A 16,181-nucleotide genomic window follows, 5' to 3' on the forward strand; every position below is an offset into this window, starting at 1 on the left:
TCTGAGTATAGAGAGCTGCAACGTAACGTCAGCTCCAGTTGCAGGCAGAAACCGGAAAGATCCTGTCCCAGACTGTTCTTCAGTTCCTGTGTCCTGAGGGATCCAGGCGGTTTTCTCTTGGGCCAGGAATTTGAGCTGAGGTGGTGGTCTCACCAGTGCTCTCAGATGTGTCAGCACTTGTGTGAAACCAGCTCTCTCCTAGTGGGATGTTAGTTTCTTTCTTATTTCTTCTTTCTTTCTTTGTTTCTTTCCATTTCCTCCCATCTAAATTCCTGGTTCAACCTGAGGGACCCTAAGGGCTTTTACAATCCCACACCCTCCTTACAGCTTCTCCCTCCTGCCTAGGGATAAGGCTAGGCCAAGTTCCACTCTCCACCCACAGGAACATTCTTGACTAAAAAAATCCTCAGAATGTACTGACTGACCCTCTGAAAACCCCCAGGTAAAGTTCAAATATGTGTCACGCTTGCTAGCCAATAGATTTAAAAGTCAATATGCTTAGCCAATAAGTTTAAACTGTAACCTTGCTGACGTAACTCATGTCCCTAAGAAGTATAAAAGCTGTTATAGCCATTTGGGGTCACCTTTCAGTCACTTGCCAGAAAGGGCTGATTGAGGGTTGACGCACTGGAAAATAAACCCTTTGTGTTTACATTGATCCCCAATCTCTCTTCTCATTCAAGGGAGTCTCCAGGTAGTTAAGGCTTGATTCAAGTCTTACAAACCCACACACCTCAGGCTGAGAACCTGGCCCTTCTGTCTCACCCCTCGGCTCTACGGCTTGTGCCCATTATGATTCTGTTCTCCAGACTCCTCTTCTATGACCTTCTGCTCTTGATGTACCAGTGTCTGGTCCCCGACTCTACTATTGTCCTCATTTGTCAGAGGCTCAGATGCACCAGCAGCTTGAATGTAGGCCCTGGGCCTGAGTAGCTGCAGACCAAAGAAGACAGAAATTTGCTCTCAACCCCACCTGCATCAAGAACAGAGACAGAGCTGGGAGCTGGGGCATCTGCAGTGCATGAAAGGGTATCTGTGATAGGGTTTTACTGTTGTGAACAGACACTGTGACCAAGGCAACTCTTATAAGAACAGCATTAAATTGGAGCTGGCTTACAAGTTCAGAGATTTAGTTCATTATCATCAAGGCAGGAGCATGGCAGCATCCAGGCAGGCATGGAGCAGGAGGAGCTGAGAGTTTTACATCTTTATCTGAAGGCTGCTAGCAGAGGATTGTCTTCCAGGCAGCTAGGAGATGGATCTCAAATCCCACACCCACAGTGACACACCACTCTTCCTAATAGTGTCACTTCCTGGGCCAGGCAGCAGATAAGATGCTAATGATGAACAGTGTTTTCTTTGTAAAGTTTACCGTGCCAACCAGATCAGAGTCTCTGAGAATGGATACAGAGGCCAACATTTGAAACATCCCAGGAAGTTAACGGGCAGCATGCTACCTCCTCTTCATGGCCTCGGAAGATGGAGCCTGGACCCTGGGTCAGGTGAGTGTCCTGCACTTCCATCAGTTTCTTAGAACAGTTGGGAGGTGTCCCAGGCAGGTTTCAGCATGGCACTGCTTTGCTTTTTGACAGGGATGTGTTCAGAGAGGTCTGTGAATAGGTGATTTTACTGTGTCGCCAATATTGCAAAATACACTCACAGCATACCTTCAGATGAGATTACCTTTACTGGGCCACCGTGTGATGATGGTGCCATAAGCGTCACATCATATGGTACATACTTCATTCTGTGGGCTAGAAACTCCAAGGTGTGTCGTTCTTTGTCTCTACCCACATTTTTGCGCTGTCAGTGGTGGAGCTGAAATGCTACCTAAGGTCCATCTTCAGCAAACAGCTACTTGTGTGGGCCAGAGGGGTAGGTAGACCAAGGTGTGTGGACCACAGGGGCACCCACATGGCAGGTTGTCCTGCCTGTCTTATGTGTCAATTTTCAAGTTGAAAGTTTGTTTGGTAGGCTTCACACACATGTTCTCTTGACCTTTTGTTTCCTAAGTCTTCAAGGACAGTGCCAGGTCTAATGGGAAAAAAAAATCCACACTGCTTACAGCTTTGGGATTTCACTGTGAAGTGGCCATGTTGACAACCACAGCAGAAGACACCCACAGTTTCCATGCAGGGCCACACTGTCCTGGGGTCACACCGACGTGAGGTAGGGCTGGTGGAATAGAGCTGGAGCAGACCCATGTACATAGTTCTGTGGTAGAATACTCTGGTTGGTCAGTCTCTGAAATTCCCTATAGATTTTTATCCTGTTCCATTTCTGTCTGATACTTTTGCTCTCTCAGCCATTAGATATTGCTCTGGGTCGGGCTGTGGTAGTGCATACCTTTAATCCCGGCACTGGGAGGCAGAGGCAGATGTACCTCTAAGTTTGAGGCCAGCCCGGTCTACAGAGTGAGTTCCAGGACAGTCAGGATTATGCTGTCTGAAAATAAAATAAAATAAAATAAAATAAAAATTGCTCTGGACTGTTATAAGCCAAATGAATAAACTCCTTCTTTCCTCACACAGAGGCCTTACTTTGTACAGAATGAGTTGGCCCCATAGCTGTGATCAGCAGAAATATATGGAGAAAGCAGAGTGTTTCCCTCCCTTTCCTGTATGGGACCAAAGGAAGTTGATCTCTGGGTACAGAAGCCTCTGCATAGCCATGGTCCTGTGCACAAACCAAGAAGCAGGAAAGCCCTAAGGAGTGCACCTCACTTTCAATGGGCAGCCATATGGCAGGGTTCTCTGCCATCTGGTATACCCACATGTCCATCTTGTGTGGCCAGTTTTCACGTTAAAAGGAAATTTGACTCAGGGGCATTACTTGTGTGTCCCTGAATGTGTTCCCTCGTTCCCATATCTCACCCGTCCTGCTCCATAGAATGGTTGCCTGAAGGAAGAGTGGGCTGTTTTCTGAGACATGATCATGTTGCCGCTCCCAAATTAAACATCGAGCTCACCCAGGGTAGCCGCTGGCTCGGATGGCAACCCAGGCAGTAAGCTTAAGGAATGAATGAATGCTGATCTCAGAATGGTGTTGGAGTACCTCAGACTGGATTCACTGGAACAGCACAGATAGATTAAATAAATAAACCCATCATTGGTGGCCTGAGTACCCAGGGCCAAGTGCCCAAGGTTAGGTATGTAGGGACCTTGGGAAAGGCTGCAGGTGTCTGTGGGGGGCATAAGACAGTCTCAAAGGCTGTGTAGACGCTCACATTCTCCACTGTTCTTTGGAGTCCCCACTTTCCCCTGTGTCCTCTGGTTAATGAAGGGTTTCTGAGGAGAGACTCAGGGAACGCTGAAGTGCAATCATGTGAGGGTGTGGGGAGTTATCTAAAGGAAGAAAGCCAGAGGAAACAAATGAATTTTGTATGTCTCAGGCTGTTAACAGGCTTCCAGGGTCATTTGTCTGGGTCCTTGGGTGGATTAGGCTGGGAACAGCATGGAACAGCATGCTTAGACCAGGGAAAGAGGAAGAGACAGGTCCCACAGCAAAAGGAAGCATAGAGGTCTTTTTCTTAGCCCCTCCCCCTGGGCCATGAGAAGGAGGTTCCCATTCTTATGGGGTTTGCCAGATTCCAGGTAATGGAAGGCTGTTGGCCAGCTGCCTTCAGGGCTGTGCTCATTATGATACTTAATATTCCCCTGGAAACAGCTCCATGGAATTTCCCAGGAGCCTCTGGGTAACCATATAGGCCTTGGATGAGGAAACCAATCCCCAGAGGAAGCCTGGAAGACTTGAGACTGGAATTACAATCCCACTGCCCAGGGTGAACCAGAGATGTCCTGTGCTGTGGATGGTGGGGAGGGGCCAGGAGCCTCTTACCTTCTTAGCCTCACAATCAGATTTCCTGGTAGGGACACTGAGGGCTTTTCTACAGAGGACAAGAATTCTGGGCCTTGGAAGACCCCTAAGGAAAATCAGTGTGGAGCCCTATGGACAGCATCTTTGTTACCAGGTTAATGGTACCCCACCCCACCCTTCCGCCACTTTGGCAGCCTCTCACCAGGCTCTCCACCCTCTTAGGATCCCCACTTCACTTGCTCCCAGTAGCACCTCTAGGGATGAGAGGTCCAAAAAGCTTTTCCCACCTCCAGCCAGGCATGCTATGGAAGCGTGAAGGGCAGACTTCAAGCAGTACGGGCTGTGAGCCCCTGGTCTCCCTTAGTACAGTGGCTAGGGGTGGGGTGGGAATGGAGAGATAAATGGGATCATGGGTAGAGGCTGAAACCAGGATGAGCAGAAGGGTCGCTTGGGATGAACAGTGACACCACAGAATCTGGGCACAGCCACGAGTTGGCACCATGGCCCCTCCCATGACTCAAACTACCACTCCCAAGGGAGCACTGGGCCGGGGTAAGAGAATCAAAGAACAGAGTGTTGCAGGTGAACTGGAACCCAGTGAACCCACTGACTACAGCTGCAGAGGGGTAACAGAGGTGCAGGAGGGATGAATGACACAGGGAAGCCGGCTGATACCAGTTTGCACCACACCCTGCCCCAGCTCGGTGTCACAAGGCACCACATCTCTCTGTCCTGTTAGCAGGCTTCTGGGGGTCAGTAGCACCCTCTGAAGACTGGAGACCAAAGAAGACCCACTGAATTCTACAGCACCGGTCCAGCCACATCCTAGCTGTGAGGACCTTCTTTCCAGGACACCCAGCTGTGCAGTCCCAGCTCCTGCAATTCTCAAGATCCTTCACTCCTCTGGTCCTTTCCAGCCTTAGGCAAGGTAGTCCATCCTACCATTACTATTCTCTGGGTGGCCTCGGTGTCTTTTCAAATCTGCTGTTCCCCATCCTTTTCATGAAGTCCTCTAGAACCCAGATCGATGCCTCCCCTTGCATATGATGCGTGTTGACTCGCCTGACTCTCACAGGCTTCCCTCAGACCACACTTTGAGAAGCAAGGACCAAGGAGAAGAGGTTTTTTTCCGCCCCCTTTGTACGGTGTATGTGGGTGCTGCTCCTCAGAGGGCCACAGAAATAAATAAAACAGACCTGTCTGTGGCCCCAGGGGAGAGGGGACCGGGTGCAATGACATCACCTCATGTGCTGCAGAGGATGCACGGGTGCTTCTGAACATCCCAGGTCCCCAGGAAGACTTCCTTGATAATATTGGCAGAGTCTGTTTGAGCAGGGGACAGGTAAGGTTTAGAGAGTTGCACATGAGTAGAGGCTGGAACTACAAGCTTTCAGCAATACTCAAGAAAGGCAGTTTCAATGGCTGCTCTCCCCCTAGGCAAATGACACTGCCTATGACTTCCACATCCCATGTGATCAAGCCTCCCCAACCCTTTACCAGATCCTGAATCTAACCCTCAGGAAGGTCCCAAGGTACTAGAAGCCGGTGCTGTGGGATACTTCCTTTCTCCTCTGGCAGCCATGACCTCACTGTCTCGGGCAGTGCTTCTCAACCTTCCTAATACTGCAACCCTTTATTTAATACAGTTCCTTGTGGTGTTGGTGACCCCCGAGCATAAAGTTATTTTCATTGCAACCTCATGACTGTAATTTTGCTACTGTTATGAACCAAAAATATCTGTGTTTTCTGACAGTCTTAGGCAACCCCAGTGAAAGGTTAAGAACTGCTGGCCTAGTACCTGAGCTTGGCCTGTCAGTACTCCCAGATAAGGCTGCTGCAGAGCATCTTCAGAGGAACAGTAGCAAAGAGTAGGTCCCTGACACTCACTTAGCTGCACGATATAGGAGAAGCCTGGCCCACACACAGACATGAGAAGGGCACAGTACACATCCTGGTGAACCTTGGTGCATTAATTTCTCCAGGAAAAACCATCTTTTAAGTTTATTATTATTTGTTGTTGTTGTTGTGATGATGATGATGATGTGTAAGTGTGTGCATCTGCATGTGGGTATGTCCATGTGAATGCAGATACTGGAAGAGCTCAGCAGAGTGCTGGAGTTTAAGGCATGGGTGCTGGTTCCAAACTTGGCTCCTCTGAAAGAATAGCATTAGATCTTAACCTCTGAGCCATCTCTCCAGCCCTAAATCTACTTTTTTTTTTTTTAAAGAATCACTATGTTGCCCAGATTGGTCTCAAACTAATGAGTTCAAGAGATTCCCCTTGTCTTTGTCTCTTGTGCCACTGACACTAAAGGCACACAGTGCTACATCTATCTAAAAGCATTTCTTGTCCCTGTATACCAGAGGGCATTGTAGCATCTCCCTTTGTGCAGGGAAGTGTGAAGATGTTATGGGTTCGTGGATAGACTCAAAGATAGAATCTCACATAGATTTACCTCCCCAGTGACCACCTTGCCTCTCAGAAGAGCAGGGGCCGTTCCTGATAACTCTCAGAAGAAAGGAGGTGCGAAGGACAGAGTCTCTTGCCCAGTGTCCGGGAGCTGAGCCTCCTAGTGTCCCCATAGGCATCCGCATGCACACAGACACACATATTCATGTCACCACCATCAGACCCTTGTGGGCGGACATCAGGGACCCGCTTCAGAGACCGCCAGAAGCAGGGAGCCACTGAGCATGTGTAGTCTCCTCCCTACCCAGTCCTGCTACTTAAACGCGTGGAGGGATCCTGCTGCCCGCACTCATTCCTTTGTGCTTCATCAGACATTGAGCAGTCAGCAGCCCAAAGAGCAGCTCCAGGCTGGATCTCTGCCCGGCATGGGAACAGGCAGCCGGTGGACCAGGCCGCAGTGCTAAGGATGATGTAAAGCCAGAGAAGTCCGGGGACAGATCCCTGAGCTTCCCGTGCCTTTAAGTCCTCTGAGAGCTGAGCATGAACTCTCCTTCGGGACAAAGAGTCCCGTCAAGCTTAACTCAGGATCCCAGCCTGACAGCCAGCCCTGCCCTACGAGGCATTTGGAACAGCACTCCGAGCGTCTCTGTGAGAGTTCAGCTTCTATCTGTTAGCCCCACGGTAAGTTTGGGGAGCATGTGCATGCACAGAGACTCCTGTTCCCAGCCCTGCACCCCACCCCTGTTTTGACAGGGAGATAGAAAAGGTCTGAGCTTAGATGAAGGACCTTGGGCATCACTGAATCTCTCTAAGCTTTCTCTACACAAAGTGGCTGAGACAAGAGGGCACAGAAATTGTCTTCATCAGCAGAGATCACTGGGAGGACCAGAAAGGAAGAGTGACCTGCTCTTCCTTGGTGACATCTATTCTTTCCAGAAATTGACTAGATCCCTGTGGGAGTATTCTAGGGGGACAGGCATGCCCCAGGCTTCCAGACTTGGGCAGGACAATGAACAGACTCCTGCCTCTCACTGAGAGATGTCCTCAGCCCCTGTATACTAACCTCAGCGGGGAAATGACCTCCCTGCCGCAGCCCTGAGAAACCCGAGCTTTCTTTCTAGTGAAAAGTTTTTCTTCCTCTTTTGTCAGGCTTCAGTGTCAGTCCTCAGTTTGGTTTTAAAGATGTATTTATTTTATTTATATGAGTACACTTGTAGCTGTCTTCAGACACAACAGAAGAGGGCATCAGATCTCATTACAGATGGTTGTGACCCTCAGTTTTGCTACAAGGGTTGCAAGTTCTCCTTGGAGGATTGCTATGGGGTGTCTATCCATCGGGAGGGCAGGACCCAGAAGCTCTACTGATTCCTTAAGGTCACCCAAGGTGTGCCCTGTTCCGCTGGCATGCATTGGTCCTGACCTCTGACCTCCAGCAGGCCATCTGAGCCTTTCACCTCCATCTCAGGAGCTCAGCACCCGCACATACGTAGGCTGAGAGTTAAAGTTTGGAAAACCTGCGATTTCTCCTGTGGGCTGGCCATAGCTTTTCACCCATACCTCCGTTTACCCTCTCGTTTCATTGGCAACTTATTTCTTCCCAGGGATGTCCTTAGGCGACACTCTCCTTTCTTTCTCTCCACAGACATCTGCACCTCAGGCTGCTGCCTGGGTCCCCTTCCCCACAGCCGACATCCCAGCCCGTGTTCACTATGCCCTAGGCACGGTGATTCTGCTGGTGGGACTCACAGGTGTGCTGGGCAATCTGACGGTCATCTACACCTTCTGCAGGTGCCTGGTTGGTGGGGTTGGGTCAAGGGCACTGTGTATATCCACACATATAGATAAAACATAATGCACAGGTAAAAGTGCCACCCAGCTCTATCCAGGGCACCTTAGGATGGGCAGAGAAGTGAACAGCACACCTTCCATAGTAACAGGTCTAGCAACAACTTTTTCATCTAGCGGATGAAAAGGGAAAAGTGGCCCAGGGAATGCTGAACACACACGCATGCCCATTGGGCCTCAGACATAGCCTGTGAGGTGGGTAGTACTGTTAGGATCTTCAGGTCTCTGCTCTCGGTTCACCTCTGTCATCCTCTGCACCCAGAGGAATCCTCCCTCTCCCTCTACCATGAAGAACGTCTTTAAACACTAGGACCCTCACCAGCCACTCCTAGCTGAGCCACACCTCCGCATCCCTCCCTTGCTGACTTCTGGTATAACAGGCTGGGAAGTGAGCAAACTTCAGGCTCCACCACAGATGCGCTGAAGAACTGAACCAGCTAGTTACCCGCTGCAGTGCACATCTCATCTCTAAGCATGGAACTGTGGCTCTCTCATCACGGGCCTTTCTTCAGTATGTGCATTGCTTGGTGATGAATCCTGACTTTGCAACTTACTGAGCTGTAATGAGGACTAAGTCCTTTTGTGAGTGAAGGCTTTAGTACTCTCATCTGGACAATGGGAACCATTTATGCCCCCTTTAGGATTAGATATATTAACATGGATGGTGTTAGAGGAGGTTGGTGAATGCACCTGTCCCATGGTCATAGCCATAAGTTCTTGGGCCTTTCGCCACCTCAAGTGTGAACTCTGAAGAGACAGGCTGAGTTGGGCAGGGCCAGGATGGGCAGAAGAAGGAGCAAAAGGAGAAGAGAGGTAGGGAAGAAGAGAGGAAGAAGGCCTGAGAAGCTAGTAAGAATGTATCAGAGCACATGGGAGGGGGAGTCTAGAGGGACACTGTTGGGAGACCGAGTCCAGAGTAAGTCACACAGATGGAGTAATCCAGAGTGTGAGAAGGAAAAAGGGATGTGACTAAGAAGCAGCCTTCTGGACAGCACAGCAATTGCTGGAGATGCTCCTTCTCACTTCTTTGTGAGGAACCCACCACTGGAGAGCTCTGAGTCCATATAATTGGTGCTATTTGTTGAATTGAGACACAGGTCTGAGGCCCAAGAGCCCCAGCCTGTGTGCCATGCATGCGAGTGGGGCTGTGTGTGCATGCATAGTATGTTTGTATGCCTGTGTACGTTTAGCATAGTAGCATGTGTGTATATGTTCATGCACGAATAGCTGAGGGTGAGCCATTTCTTCCGTAGCTCTGGGGGTATTGGGAAGCATGCCCTGACTTCCTCTGACCTCACAGGAACAGAGGCCTGAGGACACCAGCAAACATGTTCATCATCAACCTCGCCGTCAGCGACTTCTTCATGTCATTCACTCAGGCCCCGGTCTTCTTTGCCAGCAGCCTCTACAAGAAGTGGCTCTTTGGGGAGACAGGTAGACGCTTGGGGCTCCTTCTTGCCATAGGGAAGAAGGGGTCTTAATGAAGGGATGCCGCAGCGGTGGAAGGTGGCTCAGATGAGGTGATCTGTTCTTGCTGAGCAAGTGAGTGCCACCCTGAATCCTGTGACTAAAGAGAAAAGATGATGTTCTGGTCTGGAGGCCTCGGCCGTTCTGGTCAGATTTGACAAGCAAGAAGGGTGGAGATGGCTCGGACCTGTTTTCTGGGAGGTTAGGGAAGGAGCTGAGTTTGTCCCACCCTCAGGGACTTTCTTCCCCAGGGACTTAGGGAAGTGGGTTTACCTACAGGTTGCGAGTTCTATGCCTTCTGTGGGGCTGTTTTTGGAATCACTTCCATGATCACCCTGACAGCCATAGCCATGGACCGCTATCTGGTGATCACCCGCCCACTGGCCACCATCGGCATGGGATCCAAAAGACGAACGGCACTAGTCCTGCTAGGTGTCTGGCTTTATGCCCTGGTCTGGAGTCTGCCGCCCTTCTTTGGCTGGAGTAAGTGTGTTGGTGGAATTAGGGGAGAGGCAGAGAGAGGCCTAGACAAGAAGTTTAAGGAAGGTCGGGTTGGAGAGCTGTCAGACAGCCTCAAGTCAGATGGACATTCAGGGGCATCACTAGCATGGGGTGGGGGAGCTCAGCGTACTTCGCCAGGGAGTAGAGCACCAGTCAGGAAACCTGTCACCAAATACAGGGGTAAGGGAATGGGAGCAAGCGGGGCGTGTTCGACACTGAGTTTGTAGTGAGTCAGACCAGCCAGGCACTGGACTGTGAGGCCCCAGCCGGCAGGACAAGCTGCAAGACTTTAGCCCTGAGAACCATGGCCCTGGGGCTACAGAGGAGCTCCAGTCAGTGCTAGACTAGTGTCCCTGTTAGAACCAACTGGGGAGTCTCCCTTCACATCTCTCAATTGTCACCAGCTTTCTCCATTCTGGGCAGGGCAGGCATGTGGCTGGGGCCGGGTTGTGCTTAGGAACCACAAGCCCCACATCCGAAACCCTTCCTGAGCAAGCTACCCTAGGCAAGACCACAGGGAAGGCTGAGCACCTGTCCCCGGCTCCCAGGTTCCTACGTTCCCGAGGGGCTGCTGACATCCTGCTCCTGGGACTACATGACCTTCACACCCCGGGTGCGCGCCTACACCATGCTGCTCTTCTGCTTTGTCTTCGTCCTCCCTCTGCTTATCATCATCTTCTGCTACTTCTTCATCTTCAGGGCCATCCGAGAGACAGGCCGGTAAGAGCTGAACCCAAGAAGGGAGGGTCTGCCCGTCAGAACGTGCTGAGATGCAGATAGGTTAAGACAGGTGGGCTCACATGCTTATGGGGGTATCTAGGAAAGTTCCCAGAGACAAGGTCCTCTGAGGAGGACTTAGAGACTGCAATCCTGGCAGAACCACAGGAGGGCAGCTGAGGCTCAGTGACTTTCTGGAAGTCAGAGCTGTCTGTGCAGGAAAAGATGAGCCCTTCTATATGTCCCCGAGAATCGTCCAGAGAGGTCCCCTGCAGTCGTTATGAGCCTGGTACTTGCTACAACCCAGATGCAACCTTCCTAGGGCTTGTGAGGGCTGCGGTGAGTCCCCTCTGCGGCGGCGGCAGCGGCAGCGGCTGCAGAGCGAATGGAAGATGGCCAAGGTCGCACTGATTGCCATCCTCCTCTTCGTGCTGTCCTGGGCTCCCTACGCCACGGTGGCCCTGGTGGCCTTTGCTGGGTGAGTAGGAGCCATAGAGCTGCACAGGGGCTGATGGCGCAGGTCCAACCTGACCCAAATCAGCTATCCTGACATCCAAGATCCAGCTTTACAGCCTTGCCCTCCCCCTGTGCAACATGTCTCACCCCACTAAGCTTGCCCAGTTCCCAGAAGCTTCAGGGATATACTGGGGGATATACTCTGGCTACACAGGGAGTCTGGGAACTTTCTATCTTGGGAACCTGATGCTTGGGTCCCCATTAGCCTGAGCCATAGGCACACAGCTAGGTTTGCTGCTATATAAGGTTGGGCTCCTAAGTGGTGCCTGCTAGGACCCTCTGTGGCTTGAGTCTAGTAACAAATGAGATTTTGGTACTTTGAGCTATCTGAGAACCAATTGGAGGGAAGAGGAGTAGAGGCCAACCGTGAGCACATGGAGAGAGGGGGGAAGACAAAGGGAGAAGAGGTTAATTAAGAGAACAAGAAGGCAAGAGAACAAAAGGAGCAAGAGCGAGAACCAATCTTTTCGAGTAGTAACAATGCAGTCTCCTCTAGGTGCCTACCAGAAGTTTCTCTAGGACATCCAAGGGGGCAGTGCACAACAGGATGGGGTGAGGGCTTGGCACTGTTGCATGTAGGGTCTGAAGACCAGGGGCAATTGAATGGCACGGAGAGATATTGCCAGCCCCATAGGTTCTAAGGGACAGTGGAATCTAGCCACCCCAACCCCTGCAGGTGGAACCTATCTTTCTCCCTGAGCTCCATCCTCAACCATCTTTGGTTCCCTTCTTACCCACTTCAAACTAGAATTCTCACTGATGGTACCAGTCTCTCACTATGGGGTTAGCCTGGTTGCGTTGGTTTACACTGGTCTGACATTGATTTAGTTTTGGCCTTGGCAGGATCTGCCATAGAGACAACGGGGTGTATAAATAAGGACTGCATGCCTTCTCTGTCCTAGGTACTCGCACATCCTGACGCCCTACTCGAGCTCGGTGCCAGCGGTCATTGCCAAGGCTTCCGCCATCTACAACCCTATCATTTATGCCATCACTCACCCCAAGTACAGGTGTGGCCTCTTCCAGCCTCCAAGCCCACCTAGGGGCATGGAGGGCTGGGCCTGCCACTGAAGGCAGGCGTTAGCTGTCTCTCTGGTCCCTCATGTGTGTATCAGCTGGGGGTCGGTGCTAATAACACTGGGAGGGTCCGCAGTTGGCATGCTCCCCTCTTCTTCCCCAGCACCCCACAAGATATCAGTGGGTACCCGAGAGGAAGCCTTTCTTAAGTGTAGAGCTATGTCTTAAGGAGCCACGGTGGCTCCTTAGCAGTGCTTTCTGTGCAAAGGCAAGCCCTCAGACTGTGACATCCTGCAAGGACCTGACCTAGCAAGCATGCTTGCCTCCTGAGTTAGGTAATGTGGTCAGGTTCTTGCTCTACTGAAAGAAAGAAAGGAAGAAAGAAAGAAAGAGAGAGAGAGAGGGAGGGAGGGAGGGAAGGAGGGAGGGAGGGAGGGAGGGAGGGAGGGAGGGAGGGAGGGAGGGAAGGAGGCACCATTGTGGGCTCTCAGAGCTGGTTTAGTTTGGTGATGTTCAGCACTTGGCTAATCTCCTGACACAGGCCTCGTCAGTCTAACCTTTGGCACTTAGTGTGTGCCCGTGATGCCCATCCCCAGAGATGACACCTAGGGTAACCATGAAGTGGTGTCTAGTTGGTTGAACCCACTATCCCCACCATACCCTGATTCTGTTGTTAATCTCATCAGCCCTGGGAGCCTATCAGTCTCTCTCACCTAGCTGTCTGTCTGTGCCCATCACCAGCGTCTGTCTGTCCAATTCTATTCTTGTATTAGTCTGCCCTTCCCTTCTCCCTTTCATGCCCCTTCACCCTAACCAGATCCATGACCCCCTCAGGGTGGCCATTGCCCAGCTCCTGCCTTGCCTCAGGGTGCTTCTTGGAGTATCAGGCCAGCGCAGCCATCCCTCCCTCAGCTACCGCTCCACCCATCGCTCCACACTGAGCAGTCAGTCCTCAGACCTCAGCTGGATCTCTGGACGGAAGCGCCAAGAGTCCCTGGGTTCTGAGAGTGAACTGGTAAGTCCCCCATTGGCTGGCACCTCCCCTTTGCTTCCCCAACCAGCTCTGGGGACCTGGACCTGGGTGGCAGAGCCCACATATTAGACTGGGGGACGCTTCATTCACCTCCACTGCATCACCCTCTGCAGCAAGCAGGAATGCCCAGGACAGAGAAGTCATGGGTGGTCTGAAGTTACCCAGCAGCAAGATGACCTAAACATGAGCTTTTCCAAGTGACCTGTTTCTCCATGCCAAGAGCTGACCCAGGATCCCTGCACCTTAGCGCCAACCTTACAGGGGGTGTAAAGAGCTACAAACTACAGGAAACGAGGAGCGTTAGCCTGAGATCAGACCTGGCTTCAAGCCTTGACCTGTCGTGTATCAGAGTCAGCATGGCCCGTTTGCCCAGCTATCTTCCACTGTTCTGGCCTGGAGGCCTTCTGCTAAGATATAGAACTATCTACACTTTTAAACCACTCTGAGCCACTAGTAGAAACCACCTGTCGAAATGAGTAGCCTGTCTCGTTTGCCAACAGAGGCCTTGACTCTCATGACAGCCACCTATCTAAATATCTGCATGCTTAAGCAGGCAGACACCCCTCACAGGTATGCGTTCTTTTCCTGCACTTTGCCCACCACAACTTTGTAAATAATGTCATGGGTTCCCCCCACCCCCAGTAAATACCTGTGTAGAGGCTGAAGGGAAGGAGGTATGAATTTGCTCTAAGGAAACTGTCCCTCTCACCTCAAAGTTGCTAACCGACCTCCCCAGGGCTGGACAGACACAGAAACAACAGCTGCATGGGGAGCTGCCCGGCAAGCAAGCGGACAATCCTTCTGTAGTCAGGACCTGGAAAATGGAGAAGTCAAGGCTCCTTCTAGCCCACAGGTACAGAAATCCAAGACTCTCAAGGTGCCTGGATTCAGTACCTGCCTATCTGTGAAAGGGCAGGGAGCCAGGCCAAGTTGTCCCAGAAAGGCAGGCTGGCTATGTGAACAGGCCTCCCAGAGTCACCCCCACCCCATACATTCCCGTTTTTCCTTGCCTACCTAGAGGACACTGTGGCTCTCAGACATCTGTAGCAGGGTCTAAGCACAGTGTCTAGGGCAGTATCTGCATGTGACTGTGTAACTCTGTGCGCATAACACACTGTTAGCTATGTTGTAGCATATGTATACTGTATGCATATGGGAGTATACACACAACTGTATGTGCTCTTGAAGCTGTGTGGCCTCCAGCAGAGAATCATTCATGTATGTGTGGACCACGTTCCTGACACATGCTCTCTGTTACCGGGATGCCTCTGTGTTGTGTGGGTGACAGAGTGTGACTGTGTGCACCTCTCTGTGTGGTTCTGATGCTGGACAAACCCGGAGAAGAGGGCTGCTAGTCACACACACGCTCACTGCCAATGCCTTGTGCTCAAGATGTCACCAAGAATACTTGTAGCTATTAAAAGAAGGCCAGCTGTCAGCCCCAGTGCCTATGGAATGGAATGTCGATGGTGATTAGAGAAGGCAGTATTTTGGAACACTGGAAATATGAACATGGGCACCCAGGCAGCACACCCCCCTCTGCTGACAGCTCCCCCACTTTCTCTTTTTCACAGCAGCCCCTATCAGCCTCTGGGTGTTCGGAGGCTTCCTTGGCCACCCTGGGATCACAGACATGTCCTGTTCTCCTCCCCAATGCTGCTTCCTTATGAGTAGCCTGCCGTGTCCCTGATCAGGGAGCCCCTATATTGTATCCCGGGCAGTATGTAAGGCCAGGGCAGAAGCCTGACAGTGGCCTGTGCTGGCCAGGGAACGGCTGAAGACATAATAGTGTCTATCCTGGGTGGAGGCAGGAGCACCAGGAGGGGCTTTGGGCATGGAGGCCAACCGTCAGCAGTTGCCAAACATAAGTGACAAGCACCGCTATCAGGTTACAAGCACACAGAGGCAATTCCCTGAGGCTCCCTGGGAGAAGGGGTTGAGTTATCTACGTGAACATCTTGAGTGAACACAGTGGGGTTCAGGAGAGGGAACTTGGTGTCCTGGAATGGGGTGACAGGCACAGCAACTGTAAAGTGAACTTTCAGAGGAAGGAAAAAGGTGAGTGGGTTAGGGCAGCAGGGATGGAGGGGATGAGGCCTCACACACAGAGCATTGCAGAAGAAAGATGAACTGGGATGGGCAGCGGCATAAGGAGTCTGAACCTCAGGAGCCCAAGAGTCTGAGGCTATCCCAGGGATTATTTTGAATACAGCCTAAGATTGTGCTGGCTCCTTCTTTGGGGTGTGATCCTTGAGAATGTCCATCCCCACAGCCTTGGCCACAGCCCCGCCCTTCCCACAGTGCCCTTCACTTGTCTATGTTCTCAAATAGGAAGAGGTTTTAGGAGGCCCCTTGAGACGCTCCTAGGGATGAAGAGATGTGTATTATTTACTTTCAGGCCAAAGGATACCTCCCCAGTCTGGACCTCAGGATGTAGGATGCCCACTGGTCCTCCCTTTCTGCTGGTACTTGCCTAGCTCTGTCACCTCCCCACCACATGCACAGACCCAGGATTATCTCACAAGGCTGGAGGCTTTGAAGGTGTTCCTGTCACTCTGCTACACTGGATACGATGTCCCTTTCCACACTGTGAAGTACAGTCACGGCTACTCAGCTCCGCCTGAAGCACGAACCCAGGTTTTCCTTTCCTGCTTCCCTTCCAGTGGCCGTTGCCTCTCTTCAGATGCTGTATGCCGTGATTGTCCAGACAAGGACAATGGCGATGGCACTGGGGAACACATTATTTATTTATGAGCCAAGCATCTTGGCCGTCCTTCACAACCAGGCCGGACATCTCATTGGTTCAGAAAGCCCTTCTCTGTGTCTCCTGCTGCCAGCGCTCCAAAGCTGAACACAGAC

The 16,181-nt window shown here is 51.4% G+C and overlaps 1 protein-coding gene across 2 annotated transcripts; it reads left to right on the forward strand.

Annotated features, from left to right (window-relative positions):
• Positions 1-1,081: 1,081 nt before the first annotated feature.
• Positions 1,082-15,979, forward strand: OPN4 (opsin 4; the record flags this gene model as incomplete). Of its 2 annotated transcripts, XM_080926886.1 has the most annotated exons (12): positions 1,082-1,502; positions 4,556-4,744; positions 6,598-6,907; positions 7,869-8,014; positions 9,372-9,505; positions 9,818-10,021; positions 10,588-10,759; positions 11,079-11,234; positions 12,175-12,282; positions 13,124-13,304; positions 14,059-14,175; positions 15,721-15,979. In XM_080926886.1, the coding sequence occupies exons 3-12, from the start codon at positions 6,767-6,769 to the stop codon at positions 15,757-15,759; spliced, it is 1,398 nt and encodes a 465-aa protein (XP_080783012.1). In that variant the 5' UTR covers positions 1,082-1,502; positions 4,556-4,744; positions 6,598-6,766. The 2 variants fall into 2 exon arrangements, with proteins under 2 accessions (XP_080783012.1, XP_080783011.1); XM_080926885.1 differs by lacking the exon at positions 15,721-15,979 and having other exon boundaries at positions 14,059-14,340.
• Between the last annotated feature and the right edge of the window lie 202 nt (positions 15,980-16,181).

This window comes from Micromys minutus (genome assembly GCF_963924665.1).
Source record: "Micromys minutus genome assembly, chromosome: 12".
In the NCBI taxonomy this organism is placed as follows: domain Eukaryota; kingdom Metazoa; phylum Chordata; class Mammalia; order Rodentia; family Muridae; genus Micromys; species Micromys minutus.